Raw genomic sequence first — 17,785 nt, 5'->3', positions numbered from 1 at the left:
TTCATCTTACTTACGTATCATGTTTTATCACTAATAGCTATTTACAGTATTTCTCAATACTTTTAATTTGTTTAGTCAGGGAAACTTAAATGGGAGCAAAACTCTAATTCACGAAAGAAACATTCATATAACACAAATGTTCTCTTTAACAAGCAAGCTATTGTGCCTATGTGTTTCTAGCTTTGGAAGCTGACAACTCTGCAAGCTACTGTTTTAGTATATTCTGCCTGGGGGTCTTAGTTTCTTATTGACAGTCCTGCCCTGGGTCTCATATCTTTATTAGACATCACTGTGAGCTGGACGTCTTGGGGTTTTATTGCATAGTCAAGTTAAGCGACATGTCAATGTAACATAAACAGGTATGAAATGTTTGTACTCCACCTTTCTGAATCATACGCTCTATCTCTCTCCCTCTCTCTCACACACACACATAAATCATTTTAAACAATAAGCCACGAGTTAACAGGCTTTATTAACCAGTTCTGCTGGTTCAGAGCAGATCAACACACCTCAGCGGGGGGGACCAACGTCTTAACATTCATCTCAATATACAGTAAATACAGACAAGCACTGCCAACATTAATAACCCTATTTTCTGGCTTTTGGTCCATTTCAAAACACATTTGTCAACCTCCAAAATCAAACATCTATCATCTCTGATTGCAGTGCGACACAAACACATATTCATTCTCAAGAGAGGGCATTAGAAAGGCTGCTGGTTATTTCATGACTGGTAAAAGGAGTGCAGTCAGTTCAAACAGATTTTTTTGGGGTTATGGTGATTGATGACGGAGTGTCAGGTTGGCTTTAACTTTTCACCCAGACATATTGAAGCATTAGATTCCTTTAAGTGCATCAGTTGTAACTATAAGCAGCATGCATGCCCAGCTTTTGCTAGAAAAGGAAAGTGATTAACTTGCTTTATCAAAAGCTTTAAAAAAGCAACAAGAGCACCGCAGAGACACTGTGTTCAGTCTTCAGTACTGTCTCAGGTTCAGCGCTCTCGTGAAGCGTTCACAAAATATCATCCGTGTCAGAAACAAGCCTCATCAAGACTTCTAGGTGTAGAAGAGTGGCTTCATCCTGCAGCTCTACACGGTAGGCTCCAGTAGCTGCTGTAGCTGACACAAGGTGTCCTTCAGGGTGACGGCTAATGTCTCTGCGTGCGTCTCCTCGCAGCAGTTGAAGGCGGTGATGGAGAAGTGGACGTGGTCTGCCTGAGGGTTGTAGCAGACGGCGTAACCGTCAGGAACGAGGGGCCCGAAACACATCACGCTGTCTGTGTTCGCAGGCACCTAAAAGAAAAGAAATAATAAGCTTATAATTACCTGCACAAATATCATGTTGATGCTGAGACTGGGGATTAAAATGTTTACTAATATCAATATTTTATATAATATAATATATTAAAGATGAAAATTCACATTTGAAAACATCAATATTTTCTAAAAATCCATCGTTTAGCATTTAATCAGACACAACACTTTAAATGCGCAGACAAAACTTTAATAATTCATTGTTTTTACTTGCAATCATTAAAGTTGACAGCAAAATATTTTGTGATCCAAACATATGATAAAAATATAAATATTTGCTAGTTTCCACCCTGCAGTGTGAAGATTTCCTGCTTTTCACTGTTTTTTAATACTATTTTCTGACATCTTGCAGACCAAAAATTAGCGAGTGATTGGAGAATTGAAGCAGGGCCATAAAAACCACACGAGACTCTGAGACAGGAGCATATTTACAGCAAACAAATCTGCAGTTAAGTTTACAGAAAGATCTGGGAGAGCAAATAACCTACAGGTCTAAGATTAGAAGCTTGATTTTGCTGGAAAATCCCAAATTGCATGTTGTTGACAGTAAATGCACTACTTTAGGAGAACATCACATGCTTCAAACTACAGGAAAACAGCTGATAGAAAAAAATCCCTCTTACATATTCAGACCAAAACAACATTCTAACTTCCTGTTGTGCTACCAGGCTGTCATTACCTTCTGTAAAACACATCTCTACTAGGGATAGACCGATTATCAGCCGGGCCGATTATCGGCGCTGATATTCGGCATTTTGACGCATATCGGCCTATTTCTTTTTATTTATTTATTTTTTTAATCCAACGGCCGATAAGAGATCAATTTAAAACTGGGTTATTTTGGCTCTGATGCAGCCGCGCCTCTCTGTCTGCAGTCACTACTCTGCCTCCAGCATTGTCCCACACACAGCACTGATTGGTTACACGCAGAGCCATGGCACGGGTAACAGCCAATCAGCAGTGAAAGCTGTGCATGCAGAGTGCTCACACACACGGCGGAGAGGAGAAAAAGTTCATTTCTTTGCTAATTTTATTCAACTTTGTTTTATTTACTTTATAAAACTTCAGGAAGTTATTTATTTATTTATTTAAATTTTCAGTTAACTTTATAAGAGATGCTGCTGACCCTGGGAACTCCCTGCGCTTTTTGTTTGTTTGTTTAATAAACATATGCTTAAAGGCATTTAAACAAAGTTAAGTGTTGGAGTTTGTATTATTCAAAATTTTGACACCAATACTTTTACTGCAAATGAATATCGGCTCCAAATATCGGTTATCGGCCTCCTTGACTACTAATAATCGGTATCGGCCCTGAAAAAACCATATCGGTCTATCTCTAATCTCTACCCACAAACACACACCTGCCCTGTCCGGAGCTTCCAGTGCGTCGCCAGGCCGTAAGCTGTGTCCATGAAGATTTTGGGAATGCTCAGCCCTTCCTCGATGGCCTGCAGCTTCAGCCCCAGCAGGTGGCTCTCAATGCCGTGTCCTTTAAGAGCCTGAACAGAGCACAGCGGGGGAATAAAAGAAGACGAGTGTTTATCAGTGAATACCAGAAGGAAAAAGCTGTTAAAAAACATGTGCATGCTACTCACCTGATCAGTCAGAGCTGAATATGCATCAACAGCTTCTCTGAGCAGTTGCACCTTTGCTTCACGCTGCAACACAAAAACATAAAGCATAATCTGTGATTACTAGATAAAGCACACTTTGCTTTGGTGTTAAATCAACTGAAACTAACTAAGCTAACGTGAATTCACTCGGGTTTCTCACCGATACGGACGGATCATCGAAGGCGAGGATGAACTTGAGCGTCTGATTTGTGGGCGAGCGGACATACTCTGTTCTTCCTCCGCGAAACATCCGCTGAGAGATGATACCGCAGGTGGCACAGACCTCGTTGTGAACTCTAAAGATAAAAGAAATAACAAAAAGGAGTGAAATTTAAAAACAACTCACATGTTTTGTCTTATTCATTTATCACCACTGTAAGTTCCAAGAAAATGACTACAAATACTGAAACAAATTAACTAAATAAAGGTTTTCAACATCTACATTTTGAGTCTCAGTTATGTCTATTTTCTGTAAGTGATGGAAATCCCATAATGCTTTGGTTGATGTAAACAGGAAGTAAACTGTTGCCATGGAGTTAGTCAGCATTTAGCCCTCATTTGTTTACATCAAGGACTCCCCCCGGAACTCTCCTTCTATTCGGTTAATCTGCCTACACATGAAACGCGACTTTCTGAAGGTGAATCTTTCTATTCATCTCAGTGTTGTAACCTGAAGTGTGCTATGTTGCTGTGGCTGACCTGTAGTAGGCGAGCTGCAGGGCGACCTGGATGAAGGAGTTTGGATTCAGCTTGTGCTGCTTGGGAAGCTCTTTGCCGAACACCTTGAAGTTGAACACGTTCACGTCGAGGTCGTTGATCAGACTGGAAGGAAATGAAAACTTGTTACTTGTGACAATATTTTTACATACTCAAGCCTTTTTCTTGACCTTCTGTTCGTATGGCTTCATCTGCAAGTTTAAATCATATCACCCACTATAAGAACAGGAGGCCAGTAATGTTTTTTTATCTTTTACAAGGTTATTATGACATTTCGTAAGCACTTTTTATTTAATATAATTTAGGAGATTATATAAACATAAATAGTTCTGAGTTAATGCTTTACTTTTAGCCCCCTTTTTGGTATATAACCTCCGCGACCAGCTCCAGTCATGTTTTAAGACGTATGAAATGCTCTGCTTGAAATAATAAATTGTGTCTGAGTAGTTTTTTCTGCAAAATATGTTTAATTACCTTGTCAAAATCCTCCCAAAGCATCTCCTCCTTCTCCCTCATTAAAAATCCCCCAATCTGCATATGCCCCACCCACTTTGACAATTTCCAACCGCCCCCTCCGTCGCGAAAACAAAACACGTCTCTGCCATCGTTTAGAGGCCACTTGTTGAAACTTAGCTAGCTTGAAATGTAGTAATAAGTAACGTTAGCAGTCAGTTGAGAGTTTGCAAAATTACAATGACAGTTACAGCTGGCTCGCGCATCGCCCACGTGGTTGCCATAGGTTGCACATAATGATATGCATAGCGTCACCCCGTCCATTAACGGGATTGGCTCCTTAGGTTTGTGACATCACAAACCCTGCCAATCTGAAAACGTGTTGTTCAGCCTGTCCTTGGTACACTGCAGTTTAAAAGCAGACAGGCCCAGCCATGGAGACGACTGCTGATGTTGTCCCTGATATGTCTTGTAGCACATGAAGAACACCACATGGAGACGTTTACAAGGTTAAACACTGGATCTTCACTGGAGGGGATCTTTAATAAACTCATTCTATATTACTACAAATACATTATCTGTCATTATCTGATTATATACAGTAGTCTCCTCTCCTCTCCTATGGATGCTCACAGAAGCAGTTGTTGACTTGGCTTCTGAATTATTTCAGGGTGTTCTGAAATCACACAGCAGTGTATAAAAGGACTGTGGGATCATAATAACGACTTCTGAAGGTTCTAAAATGGTGGTTGAGCTAATGACGGCTTTCTATTCAGTCATGTTACACTCACACAGAGAAGATAAATGTGTTTACGCTCCTGTGGCTTCACTTCACTTTGTTGGATTTTGAGGCAAAGCAAACATCTATTTTACTCAGAGTCCATTCCTCTCTTATCATGACAAGAATCCTGCAGAAAACTCCACCCTGCAAACTCACATATCCAGGTTCTGCTTGGCGTGCTCAATGTCCCTTTTGATTTCCCTGTCGATGTGGAAGTAGAGCTTCTTGGGCATCGGTAGAGGGACCAGCGGCGCTCTCTTTGGGTCCGGCTTCTCACTGCGAGTCGAGAAAAAATAGACAAAATACTGATACATGAGTATGCAAGTTAAACAGCAAAAATTCAACTATTTTCAAGCTCATATTAGTGCTGACAGATCATTTGTCATAGGAGGATAAACGTGCGAAAAACACAACACAAAGACTGCCAGAAGAGTAATAAATATACCTGTGTTTGTTTATTCACTAGAGAGGTTAGAACTAGTCATTTTGGTAGCTGGTGTTTACAATTTCTCTGTAATGAGACATCTAGCAAGAGCTGTAACACCTCCTCGGTTGCGCTTAGCAGGCGCCCCGTGGCCTCTTGTTCCAGTGTTTTTCCAATAGAACAATTTCAGTCACTTTTTTACAAAATACATTTGCCAAATCAGCGTGGAAATTTGTCAGGTTGTGGATCAGCTGAAAAGAAAACACATTCATGTCTCCTTAAACAAAAGGTGTCACGTTCAAAAGCAGGGTTACTAAAGTCTCAACTGGAGGGGAAACGATTCAATCAAGATAACTTTAATTTGATAACAATCAGCCCTGCGAATTTAAATACTATGGGATGTAAATAAACGTGGTTATCTTTCATGTATACATGCTGCTATATACCTTCTAAAATTTAAAAGCACTGTATTTTGAAGTGTCTAAGGTCTCACAGTCAGACTGTACGGCAGCCTGCAAGGACAAAATTAGGTGCCAGATACATTCCAACACTGTGTGCTTGCTGTGTTGTGAATTCAGACCCTATATCAAACATAAAACACCACAAAAGCTACGGATACGTTCACCTCTCCTCATCCTCTCACCAGTAGTCCAGGATGTGATGCAGCAGTGTTGCGATGGGCGGACCCTCAGCGGTGGCTTGTTCATACAGAAGACCCCACGAGCCGTCCTCGCCCACCACAAACTGCTCACACACACACACACACACAGAAACAACAGTTACCTTTTGTACCTGCTGTATCGGGGTAGTGTAATGTTACCTTTCATCGTCATGTGAGATGATTCCTGCTGCTCACCTGAAGCGTCTTATCAAACCAGCGGTTGCCGCTGTTGGAGAAAGTCCCGCCTCCGTGCAGGACCTGTGCTGCCTTACGGCTGGCGTACCTGTCAATCAAAGGTGGAACAAACCAAATGACACACTAAGAAAAATTATACTGATTTAATGCTATTGTTGATGACACTTATGGTTGCTAATATTTTCCTTTTATTTTAAATAAACCAACAATACATGGCAGTACTTTATTAGATATCTACAGAGTGTACAAGTTGTAAAATTGGCTCTAGTTTTGACAAATTACAACATTAAAATGCTTTTAAATGTATTTTTTAAGCAATAAAAAAAGAATATAAGATTATATATTCTATCATAAAGTAATTTAACACAATAAATGAAGATATTCTGCAGCATAAGTAATTCTTTTTATTAAAACTTCAGTACATTTGGCTACAAATACTTGCATACTTGAATGCAGGACTTTTACCTGTAATGAAGGATTTTATTTCCAATCTTAATTATGTATTATATTTGAGTATCTCCTCCATCATCTCCAAAAACTACATTATTCATAACATTAAAATCTGAGCGCGTAACAATATTTCATTACAAAGCTGTCAACAAGTAACTGTGACGACATTTCAAACAGCAGAAGAGGCACTTGTACTTTGTTGCTCCAGACTGTCAACAAACAGAACAATTATATCTGAGCACACACAGAGGGTTAGCCAACATCTGCTGCAAACACAGAAATACCTGAGTGTGTGTGCGTGCGTGTGCGTGTGTGTGTGTGTGTGCATACTTCTCATCTGATATCCTCATGACCGGAGAGTCCAGACACAGGACGAAAAGTCCCGACTCAATCAGACGCACAGATTCCTTGTTCAGTTTATCTGAGCCACAAACACACAAACACACAAATTACAAATGTTTAGTGACATATCTCTGCTAACAAATAATCATTGCGTTGGAGAACAACAAACAGATTTGACAAATATAAACATTAAGGGAAAGTGAAGGGTTACTAACTGTGCTGAAGTACAAAAAGTGAGGTACTTTAGAGCGCTGCACTTTTTACATTAAAAACATTTGCGGATACTATAAAATAATGCCTTGTCATAAATTAAACTACTTTTACTTAATATATAAAAGTAGAACTAAAGCAAAAAGTAGAAGAAGAAGTGATTAGAGGGGAAATTAAATGTTTTCACTCTCACTCGCACACAAAGGCCCGAAATACACACATGCACAAACAGGACTCTATGGACGTGCACTAATGGAGAGGTGTGAGAGGGAGGGGGCTGCACATGGACATGCACCCCGAGCAGTGGGGGATTCGGTGCTTTGCTCAAGGACACTCGAGCTGGCACCTCTCCAGCTACCAGCCCCAATTCCATGCTTGGTCCATACCGGGGCTTGAATGGAGCCAAGCACCTAACCTGGGGGGGGGCAGAGCCTTCTCCATAGCAGCCCCCACCCTCTGGAACTCACTCCCCAGTCACATTCAAACCTGCACAGACCCATCACATTTCAAATCTCTGTTGAAAACTCACCTTTTTAAGTTTTTAAGTAAGTATGTGTCTGTTGTTGTTCATGTAACAAGAACATATGTTGTTGTTGTAACAAGAACATATGTTGTTGTTGCTCTCTCTGCCTGTCTCTATCCTGCATCTCCTTCTATCCCACTTTCGGCCCATCCAGTCGAGGCAGACGGCTGTTCAACATGAGTCTGGTTCTGCTCGAGGTTTCTGCCTGTTAAAAGTTTTTCCTGCCAATGTGCCGAATATTGCTAAGTGCTACTCATGGTGATTCATGTTGGGCTTCTCTTTAAATAACATAACAAAGAGTCGGTCTAGACCTGCTCTTTTTGTTAAGTGTCTCGAGATAACTCTGGTTATGATTTGGCGCTATACAAATAAAATTTGATTTGATTTGAGTTAGCTTTTAATCTGTGATTGTACTGTTGCTTTGTTTTGACTTGTTTGAAGTATGTACATTTGTCTATTTTTTAGTATTGATTTTAAATATTGTACAGCGTCTTTGAGTCCTGAAAAGCGCTCTATAAATAAAATGTATTATTATTTTTATACCGGGGCTTGAATGGGCCACCCTCCAGATCCCAAGCCCAAGAATGAGCTACCGTCTACCCCTAAAACTTATTTAATTAATACTTTTAGTCATTTATTAAAAACATTTTCATGGTTCCTGCTTCAAAATGTGATTGCCTTAATAATTAGAATTAATTGCACTATTGGTTTGACACAATAAACACTTTGGAAGAAGACATTTTACAATCAATCGAATCTAGAAAATAATCAGTAAGAAAAATGTTGAGTTAAGTATAGTTAGTATATTTCTTCTGTTATATTAAAGCATGAGTAATTATTATCTAATGATTAAATATACAATAGTTTTAACAGTTCTGCATTTAGTAGTTTTACTTTCAATACTGAAGTTGATTTTCCTGATGATACCTACATGTATTTACACAAGTAGACCGGTTAACTATAAAATATCAAAAAAAAGTCTTTGGGCCCGATCAGACAGGACGCGTTTTAGCAGCTGGGGGCTTTTTTGTCATTGTTTTCAATGAGAGGCTTTTTGCGCGCTGCTTTTGCTTTGCAGAGCACCTCGCTTTTTTCCGCTCTGTGCTCCTCGCGTTTTTGAGGAAACGCTCCGAGCGCCTGGAGTTGAAAAAACTTCAACTCAAAGCAGAAAAGCGCCCGACGTCATGGGCGTTTTTTCTCATTGTCCAATCGGATGAAAGGAGAGGCGGGCCTTCTGTCAGTTTACAATGTAACGGTTAGGTTAATGACAGCTAATGATTCGGTGGTTGCTTTAACAACAGCAGGGAAAAAAGCCGCCCCCAGCTGCTAAAACGCGCTCTGTCTGATCGGGTGTTTACTTCCACAAAAAAGGCAGTGCGGTGCGCCTCAGGTTTTACAGCCTGCAAAACGCGTTCTGTCTGGTCGGGCCCTTTGACTGCAACTGCAGGCCTAAAAATACATTTTACAGGAATAAAGCAGAATATATCTTTATAGTTACCTGCTGTACTGTACGATTAAAATGAATAAATCTAAATGAAATGGAAAACAACAGCAGCCTGGACGGTTGAACATAAACTATACAGGCTAAAGGACACTTTAGAAAGTGATCAGCTGTTATTGCTTGTAATTAAGAGGTTAAAAACATGTGAAATAGTCTGCTACAGTTTAACACTACACACATAGCAGTGCTGAGTATTTGGACACACAGTGAAACACATTCAACAGGAGTGTTTGTAGCCCTGTGAGTTACCTCTGAGCAGGCGGTTGTAAGCCTGTCCCCAGGTGTGGCGGTGCTCGCTGGTCAGGATGCCCATCGGCTCTTTGTCCGTCTTCCAGGACTGAGCCCGGATCCTCAGCAGCTGCCCGTGGATCTGACTCTCCGTCATCCGAGAGCCGTCGCTGTTGTAAACATCCAGCTGGAAGAACTGGAGGAGAAAAAAAAGGGAGGCCATCTTTGTTATGTGTGTCCTCTGTGGAACGATTTGATGAGAGATGTAAGAGCGGCGACGCGCTCTGTGTCGGTTTGGTGTCATCGGACCAGAACAGTCCCCAACACCAGGCTGTGTTTGGTGCTTTAGTGTCATTAAGTGCATTGTGTTCACAGTTAACATATCTGTAGTGATTAATTGAACCTTTTCAATTTAACGTTGAACAACTACAGCACATAAGTAGCGCTGCTGATATTGCTGATGTTCTTTTCTTTAGTTAGATTAAAAGCTAAATATTGGTGATTTCAGTTTTTCAAATGTCAATATTGTCATTGTAATCTAAATCTATCTTTGGATTTTGGACTGTTGGTCAGACAAAACTAAGTCGACACCACAGACAGAAAGATAAGAGATTTTTTTTTTCACTGTTTTTGACACTTTAGAAATAAAACCACAGCTCGAGCCCTTAGAGTACCTTTAGGCTACCTGAGTTCACTGAGAAATATCAGGAAGTTTGACAGCGTTATCTTTAGTCGGCTCGTCTCACCTGGTAGTTCCTGACGACCGTGATGTGAGTTGGCGAGCGTCGGGAGCGGCCGTGGTGGGCGATGTAGTCGTGTTTGGGGCCGGGGATCCTGCAGGAGGAGAAGAGGAGCGGGTAGAGCTCCATGCACAGAGGCTTCTCGCGCATGTACTCGACGGGCAGCTGGCCGCTGACGGGGACAAGAAGGAGGAGAGATAAAAATGGCATCATTTCATAATTTTATCTTATTTGACATTAATGGATTTTGTCCAAATTTGTAAATGAATTATCAACTTATACTGATGAGGTCAAAGTGACACTTGACCTTTGACAACCAAAATCTTATCAGCTCAAACTTGAGTTCAACAAAACACTTAAGTTCAGCCTGTTAAGTCCTCAGAGGAGTTCATGCTGACATACAGAGTCACAAAGAAAGACTGTTGTTCTGAACACACTGAAACAAAGGCTGAGCTCAGTGTGATTTTGATTTTACCCGGCGTCAGGCCAAAAAGTGAAAACAACACTGACGCTCCGGTCGCGTGCTGCCGGCTTTGCAGGGATTCGGTTACACACAGAGCGGTAAATAAATTTAGAACCAGATTAACTTCACGCAGCAGAGAAACACAGACTGATGCCAGCCGGGCTTAAAGGTTAAAACTGTGAAATAGGAGCTGCTGAGAGTGACGGTGACACGGCAGATTCAATAAGAGGATTACTGCCGCTTTTAAATAAAGTTGACAACAGTTTATAGATAATAAACGGCTTTAATGACGTTTAATTTGAGTTTAATGGGTTTACTTTATATCCTGAATAATCTTTGTTTTCTAAGTTCTGACCGACAGAGCAGCAACACTGACACACTGAGTCCACGATGCTCTGTTCACTAAACGGATTTTAGTCTGAAATGTAGTACTTCAAGATTCTTTTCACAAATATTTCAGCATTTTTATGCAGCAGGTTTTTTTAACAATCGGATTTGAATAAAAATGTGTTCATGTGTTCATACTTCACAGCAAAATAAGGCTTTTAGGACTGAAAGACAGGCAGAGGATGTTGTCGGATCAAGTTTAATAATCATTTATGATTTATGAATATTTTATTTTATCATTAAGTAGTTAACATGAACTCCTCCTCTACGAACTACAACAAAACTGCTGCTCAAACATTAATAACGAGGGATAACAATCCTTTAAGGTTATACAACACTGTGAAGAGGACCGCTGCAAATAATACTGCATTGACAGAGCACTTTGCGTTTTTCACTTAAAGTGATTTTCATTTAAATGTCTGTTAAGTCTCTATCTATCACCGAATGAGGTAACACAATGGTGACTGAGCCGATGGCCCACTGATGAAAGCCTTTGCATCTGCAGTATTACAGACTGGGTGTCTGTGGCGACTTTCACGGAAAAAATCCCAAGCGGCGCCCAGTTAGTGACGCGTTTTCCATCAGCCAGCAGTGGTTTGTCTGCCAGAGAGGGTAGGCGGAGCTAAGCGGCTGCTTTTCCGGTCTCTGCAAGTGTTGCGAGTTAACAGTAATCTACTATGGCTGAACAAACAAAGAAAAGATCGATGACTACAGATACAACTTCAAAAATAAGTGAATATCCAAAGAAAAAGAAACAAACTCGACGCTCAGATGAAGCAAACAGTCTACAAAGGAAAGCGACCGTCAGCGAGGAAAATCAAGAGTTACAACTGGAGCCAACCGTGGACGTTTCACTTAAAACGTGAAAAGGATAAACTGCTTCCATTTGTCACCAGCTCGATTTTACTTACGTGCTGATTTTGGCCTTGAAGTCCAGAACTGCTGCGATCAGTTTGGATGCAAATCTGCACAGAGACAAAAATATTGTGGTACGTTATTTTATTCTGCAAAAAAGAAATAAAAAAAGCTTATGTGCTCTCTGTTTAACATGCACTGTACAACACAAACACTTTACATTCAGTAAAAATCTGATGTGTCAAAATATGCTTTAAAAATTATTAAGTAATAACAAAGCAGGAACATATGGAGGAAAAACAAGTAAATTACAGGGATCTTGTCTAAACATAAACCCTGTTGACAGTACACCATGTTAACATTTCAGAATATTGTAACTGTGTGAGAGAGAACTAGGCTTCTGTTCTTCTCCTGCAACCATTAACATGCAGCATGTGCACATGAAGCGTTTGCATATGTCCTCATATGAAGGGACAGGCTTACAGAACGGGAAGACCTGCAGCAGAGGGCTCTATTTTTTTAATTCTCACAGGGCTTTGTGCCCCTGCTGAGAAAACAGCTGACCCCGGTTTTAAAGGTCATAGAGTTTTTATTGGGCTCATAGAGGAGAGGGTTATCATGTTACAAGGTGTTAGTGTCAACCGTGAATTAGAAAATACACAGGCGTGTGCAACAAGTGTCTTTACTAATTACTGTATAAAAAGATAGTTAGTGGTATTTACTGTAAACATTACAGCATGATGACAATAATACACTGTTTTCAAAATGTATTTACTGTGATGAAATATTTATAATACAAGACAAAATCATCAGAACTTGCCGAGATGCTACCAAACTGCTTATCAACAAACTGGGGCAGATGAGGTTTGTACTCAGACGGTGTCACATCATCCATAAAGTAAGTCTATTTAAATAGTTCGGTTAGATTCAGAAGAGCAACCAGCGGCATTAAAACGGCTACAACTAGTGCCCTCTCTGCTATGCGAGTGCGTTGGTGTGATTTGTGTACTTGTGTGTGTGTGTTGTTGAGTCGTTGACTCACACAAGCTGGCTCCTCCAGCCGTTATAATCTCTCCTGGGCAGAGAGATGGCCGGGTTCGAGTGCACGGGCAGCGGCTGTCTGCTCTCCAAGTACGCCCACTGAACCCACCAGGGTGCAATCTGCGAGGGCAGAGACCACACACACACACACACACACACACACAGAGAGACAGTATCATAAAAGAGACTCTCTGACTGACTTTATCAACTTTAGTTATCGTGTCATTGTAACCATAGAACACAGTTTGTTTTGTGAGCATCATAAAGGGACAGTAGCCTGCATGTCATAGAGCAACGCTGTGATGTAGAGCTGTAAATACATGAACTTTGAGCCTTGATATTAGCTCTTTAATGCAGACAAGGTTCTAGGTGCTGATAATACTTTGTTATGAAAAGCACGACAATATCTGAGTCACTTCCTGTTTATTCCCTCACTTTTCTCAAACAATATTTTACCGCCTTGTTTAAGTGTTTTGTGTTTTTTAACCATTATTTTGTTGATTCTGTGTTTGTAAATTCTGTTCTGAGCTTTTATTGTGAAAAATCTTGTCACTTAGGTGAAGTGCTATATCAATAAATCTTTACTTACACATATTGTGTGATATATTTTTAGTGTTTGAAAAACAATTGAAAAAGCTTTTCACCACTTAAGTCTATGCTATCTTTAAACAGCTGTAATAAGATGCATTTATTTAAATGACAAATTTAGAATAGTGCAGCCTTTCTGTGGTTTTGTTGATAATTTAACGTATTTTCTGCTTTGCTTTGTACAATAAGTTCAAAAAGATGCCGTAATAAATCCTTTTCAGTCATTCCTGGATGAGTTTATCTTTCAACATGAGATCAAAAGCAGGTTTTAAGTTTTGTTTTTTGATTTTTTTAACCACCCATGCATTCCTCAAACACACCCCAGCAGCTCAATCTGCGCTTTAAAAACACACCCACATCCATCAGCAACATCTGCCACATTTCCCAACACTCGTGCATCACACACACAGACCCAGTTCTTGGTGTGTCTGGACCTCTTCACCAGCCCCTCCTGAAGCTGCGCACCGAGGCCCCCGTGCCTGCCGAACTCCTGCACCATCCTCCGGGTGTGGTTGATCTCCTCTGGGGGCAAGAGGGGCTCCAGGGCCTTCAGGTAGCCCTGCAGGGTCTGGGCCAAAGGAGGTACGGGCTGGGGGGGCACCGAGGAGGAGAAACAACACAGATCCTGCCTCAAAGAAACCTGAAAGGAAGAAAAGAAGTTGAGGTATTCTGCAGGACTGAGGGGTGTAGTTATTGCAATGCAAACTTCCTCGGGGGCATTAAACATAAACCTCTTAGTGCAATTAAATGTTGCTACAGTGGCTCTGCGTGTCAGCACAGTACAACGACTTCCATGAAAGTTTGAATGAATGCCAACTAAAGCTAGGCACGTCTAGGGCGTATCAAAATAGGAAGTGTGGAAAATATGTTACCGAGAAACAGGATCTGTTTTTTAATCGAGCAGCACTTTAGCGATCATAAATACACACTATGTAAGATTAAAAGTCAGTGTGTTTACAAGAAGCATTTTTAGTTCGACAGTAAAGTCTAAAAACAGAAACAAACTCACCCGAGACAGCCATGATCTGCAAGTTCCTGCTTGTATTTTTCTCAAAATCATCTTCCCTTTATGAGAAATACAATTTAAGTTGCATCTGTGTTACAAAAGGCAACTGTGTCTTAATATTTACATTAACTTTCCGCACGATCCAAGCAGCGTCAGAGCGTCAAAATGAAGCCCAGCCTTCCTACTGCTTCGTGGTGCATGTAGATGAGCGTCTTCCTCATCGCTGTTTGGAGCCTACGTTTGAAACGTGTGTGCATGCGTGTATTAAAAACCCAAAGAAGAAACCCTCCGTGTTTTCGCTCCGTCAAACTGTGCGCATGCAAACATTCACGTATCGTACTAAAGCTACAAGCCTGCACACGTGTTGACGTAAAAAATGTTTCCGTAAACAGCTACGTGACTCTGAACTTAATGTGCAATACCCTATCTTTCCGCAGAGTGGCGCTGTTGCACCCAAGATGGCGCTTAAACTCATTTAAAACTTTAATAAAACAAGTGAAAGACCATAAAACATTTTTTAGGAAACACAACATGGAAGCAAAATGATACAAGAAAAGAAAGTTTAATAATTGAAGAAAAAAAGTGCGTAAAAAAACCGTGAAGCTCTCAAGGGTGTTTTAACAGTGTTATTCATGCTACTTGCAGCTATTGTCAGCTGTTGAGGAAGTATTCAGTTCCTCCGCTTAGGTCAATATACGCATCTCAGACTGTAAAATGACTCCATTAGATGTAATAACGATAGTATTATAACATAAGTAAGTATTTATAACCAGGGAAAGCATTCAAATTAAAAGTATTCAATGCGGTTACATGTCCCGTGTAAACGTTAAGCTACTATATCCCTGATTATAATTACAGATGTATTGATGTTTTGTATGAAGACCTACACAAAATAGCCAGAAATCAGCTTTTATATGATTATATTATTTTTAAAGGATAAATTACTATTAAAATAGTGATTATTGATGATAATTTGGCACTTGACTAGACATTTTAGCTTCACATATATTCTTATTTGATCTATGATTAAAAAAAAAATCTAATTTTAGTTTACCTTTAAAATTGAGTTCTGTATAAGTTTAAAGCGGCGTAAGAGAACTCTAGAAAAGTACCTTAAATTGAACCCAAGTATTTTTTAATAAATGTACTCTGTCACTTTCCACGACTGACTGATCATAAATTATATTGTAAGAAATGTGTAATCCGTTCAGAAAATCATTTTTGATTAGACAAAGAAAAAAGCTGAGGAACAATCCACTTCCTGTATTTGATGCAATGAAAAACAATGAAGAGACAAAACTGCTTTCAGACATTTATTAGATTTTTTTCTCTTGAAGCCAGCTTCTTAAACCGTCATAGAAAAAAATAATTTGCACAGAATTTGCATTATCTTTCACCAATTCTAACATTTACAAACAAGAAGTAATCTGTATATATTGTTTAATACATGTAAAACAACCAAAAGTGTGATAGTTAGCTGTAATATGATGAAGTTAATATGATAATTTATGTTCTTTAGTCAGCTTCCTCTCAGAGACTCTCACTCACACAGCTCTGTCCACTTCCACATGACAAAAAAAATAACATACTTTCATATACAGCCACACAATCTACCTGAACTGTTACCAGAGTTGTCATTGTGAACAGTAAGGCTCAATTTAACCCCACAAAACACACACAATCATGCTACACACATTGCACCACCCCTGATTCTGCAACGTTCAACACAACACCCACTGAGAGGAGGTTATTCAAAAAGGCTTCAGTCGAGAAAAACAACAAAAAAAAAAATCTAATTTCTATTTTATATAAATTGATCTTCATATCATCTGTATGGGCAAATCCACCAGATGAACCAGATGATATACACATCACTCTTCAGTGCTGAGGCAGTGCTTACTTCAGTTTAAAAAGATGATGACAGAAAAAAATCAAATCTATTAACTACAAAATAAAATTTTATCATTACATTGCATAGACAAGTGATCCATCATGGCCCAACAGGGCACGCCTGAGGGTCTGTTATAATATGTACCATACTTATACATTCACATTTGTTCCTCATTGTCCCTGAAAATAAAACTAAATGATATCTAATCCAGTAAACACAGATATTTTCTTATTTTCGACTGCATAAACCAAACTGCTCTGTACAATCGTCATTCATTCTGATGCTAGAAAACAAAAACACCACGATGATTACAAACACTCACTTCAACTCACTCAATTCAACAGTAAAATACAAACAAAATATAATAAAAATGATGTATAATTGTTCAACAAAATGTCAGTGATCTCATCACATGGACAATTTTGGCGAGGTGACTGGCTTCTACCGAGGGCAAGACTCATCTGTAAGACAGAGAGACGGAGATGGGCGGTAAATAAGGTGAATCTAGGATTTCTATTTCTATTTCTATGTTTTGGGGATACTTTTATTCACCTACAGTTACATTTATGGCTTTGTGAGAGCCATAAATGCAGTCATACCATTCCACTCTCTATAGACATGATTTTTAACAGGTTTACATTTTCTATTGCTGCATCTAAAACGAATATTTTGCCTTCATTTCATCACTACTTTGAGTTTGCCCACGATGCTAACCTGATTTGGTCATCCAACTGAAATGGTCAGTTTTTTTTATAGAAGGGATAAGGCTTCTAGCACACGTTCATCATATTTAAGCGTTTTCCTCTGATGTTACGTTATCAATTCATTGTCTCTGGATTGCTGTGCAACTGAAAGGACCGTGGTACATAAAATCTCTCGGGACATTGGGCCATAATTTAAAGTAAAAGAACGTATTTGATAACTCACTAGCTACCAACAGCTAAGTCTCAACAGTTAACGTGAGCATTCAAACAATTCCTAGCAAACAAAACCATTAGCTAGCTAACATTTTGCAAGGAATGTTAGCTATAAGTCGCACAATATTTAGCACAGAATGTACGCCTTTCCTGTTGTGTTACACTGTCGGACCGTAATGATAGCTAGTTTGTATATTAATATTAACTTTATTCCAATGTTAGCTAACGGGTCATCAAAATGTTGTTTCACAGATTTGTTAACTATGAGAACTTAGCAACTGAGCTAACAAATTTGCCAAGCGACAAACTTGCTAAAATATTGCTTAGTGTAAGTTTCTTTCACTCTTCCATACTCTGTAGAAACGTTTGTTTAACCTTCTGTCAGAGTATAAAATACTCTTCAAAGGAGGAATGAAAGACAGCTACGAGACAGAGTCAATGGCACAAACCTCTCTGCTGAATTAACTGTGTGAACTTACTCAC

General features: G+C 39.6%; 1 protein-coding gene across 1 annotated transcript; it reads right to left on the bottom strand.

Annotated features, from left to right (window-relative positions):
- Positions 1-433: 433 nt before the first annotated feature.
- Positions 434-14,852, bottom strand: cratb (carnitine O-acetyltransferase b). The gene is made up of 15 exons (XM_069681976.1): positions 14,498-14,852; positions 13,901-14,128; positions 12,902-13,020; positions 11,916-11,969; positions 10,161-10,326; positions 9,436-9,610; positions 6,941-7,031; positions 6,161-6,248; positions 5,948-6,048; positions 5,037-5,156; positions 3,629-3,751; positions 3,090-3,225; positions 2,912-2,974; positions 2,678-2,815; positions 434-1,295 (listed from the first exon to the last, which is right to left on the bottom strand). Exons 1-15 carry the CDS (start codon positions 14,546-14,548, stop codon positions 1,092-1,094), a joined length of 1,857 nt encoding a protein of 618 aa, XP_069538077.1. The 5' UTR covers positions 14,549-14,852; the 3' UTR covers positions 434-1,091.
- Positions 14,853-17,785: the final 2,933 nt, after the last annotated feature.

This window comes from Semicossyphus pulcher, unplaced genomic scaffold (assembly GCF_022749685.1).
Source record: "Semicossyphus pulcher isolate SPU_LCO1_2020_fin unplaced genomic scaffold, fSemPul1.0.p SCAF_5, whole genome shotgun sequence".
NCBI lineage: Eukaryota > Metazoa > Chordata > Actinopteri > Labriformes > Labridae > Semicossyphus > Semicossyphus pulcher.
This window is presented reverse-complemented; position numbering and strand designations above follow the sequence as displayed.

What these genes read in the sequence shown, in the direction of transcription:
- cratb (XM_069681976.1), bottom strand. Translation starts at nt 14,548, where the DNA reads ATGATTTTGAGAAAAATACAAGCAGGAACTTGCAGATCATGGCTGTCT. An exon ending in TTCAAGGCCAAAATCAGCAC is followed by an intron (nt 10,327 to 11,915) that starts GTAAGTAAAATC and finishes TGTCCCCGTCAG; the next exon opens with CGGCCAGCTGCCCGTCGAGT. An exon ending in TTACAACCGCCTGCTCAGAG is followed by an intron (nt 7,032 to 9,435) that starts GTAACTCACAGG and finishes TTTGTGGCTCAG; the next exon opens with ATAAACTGAACAAGGAATCT.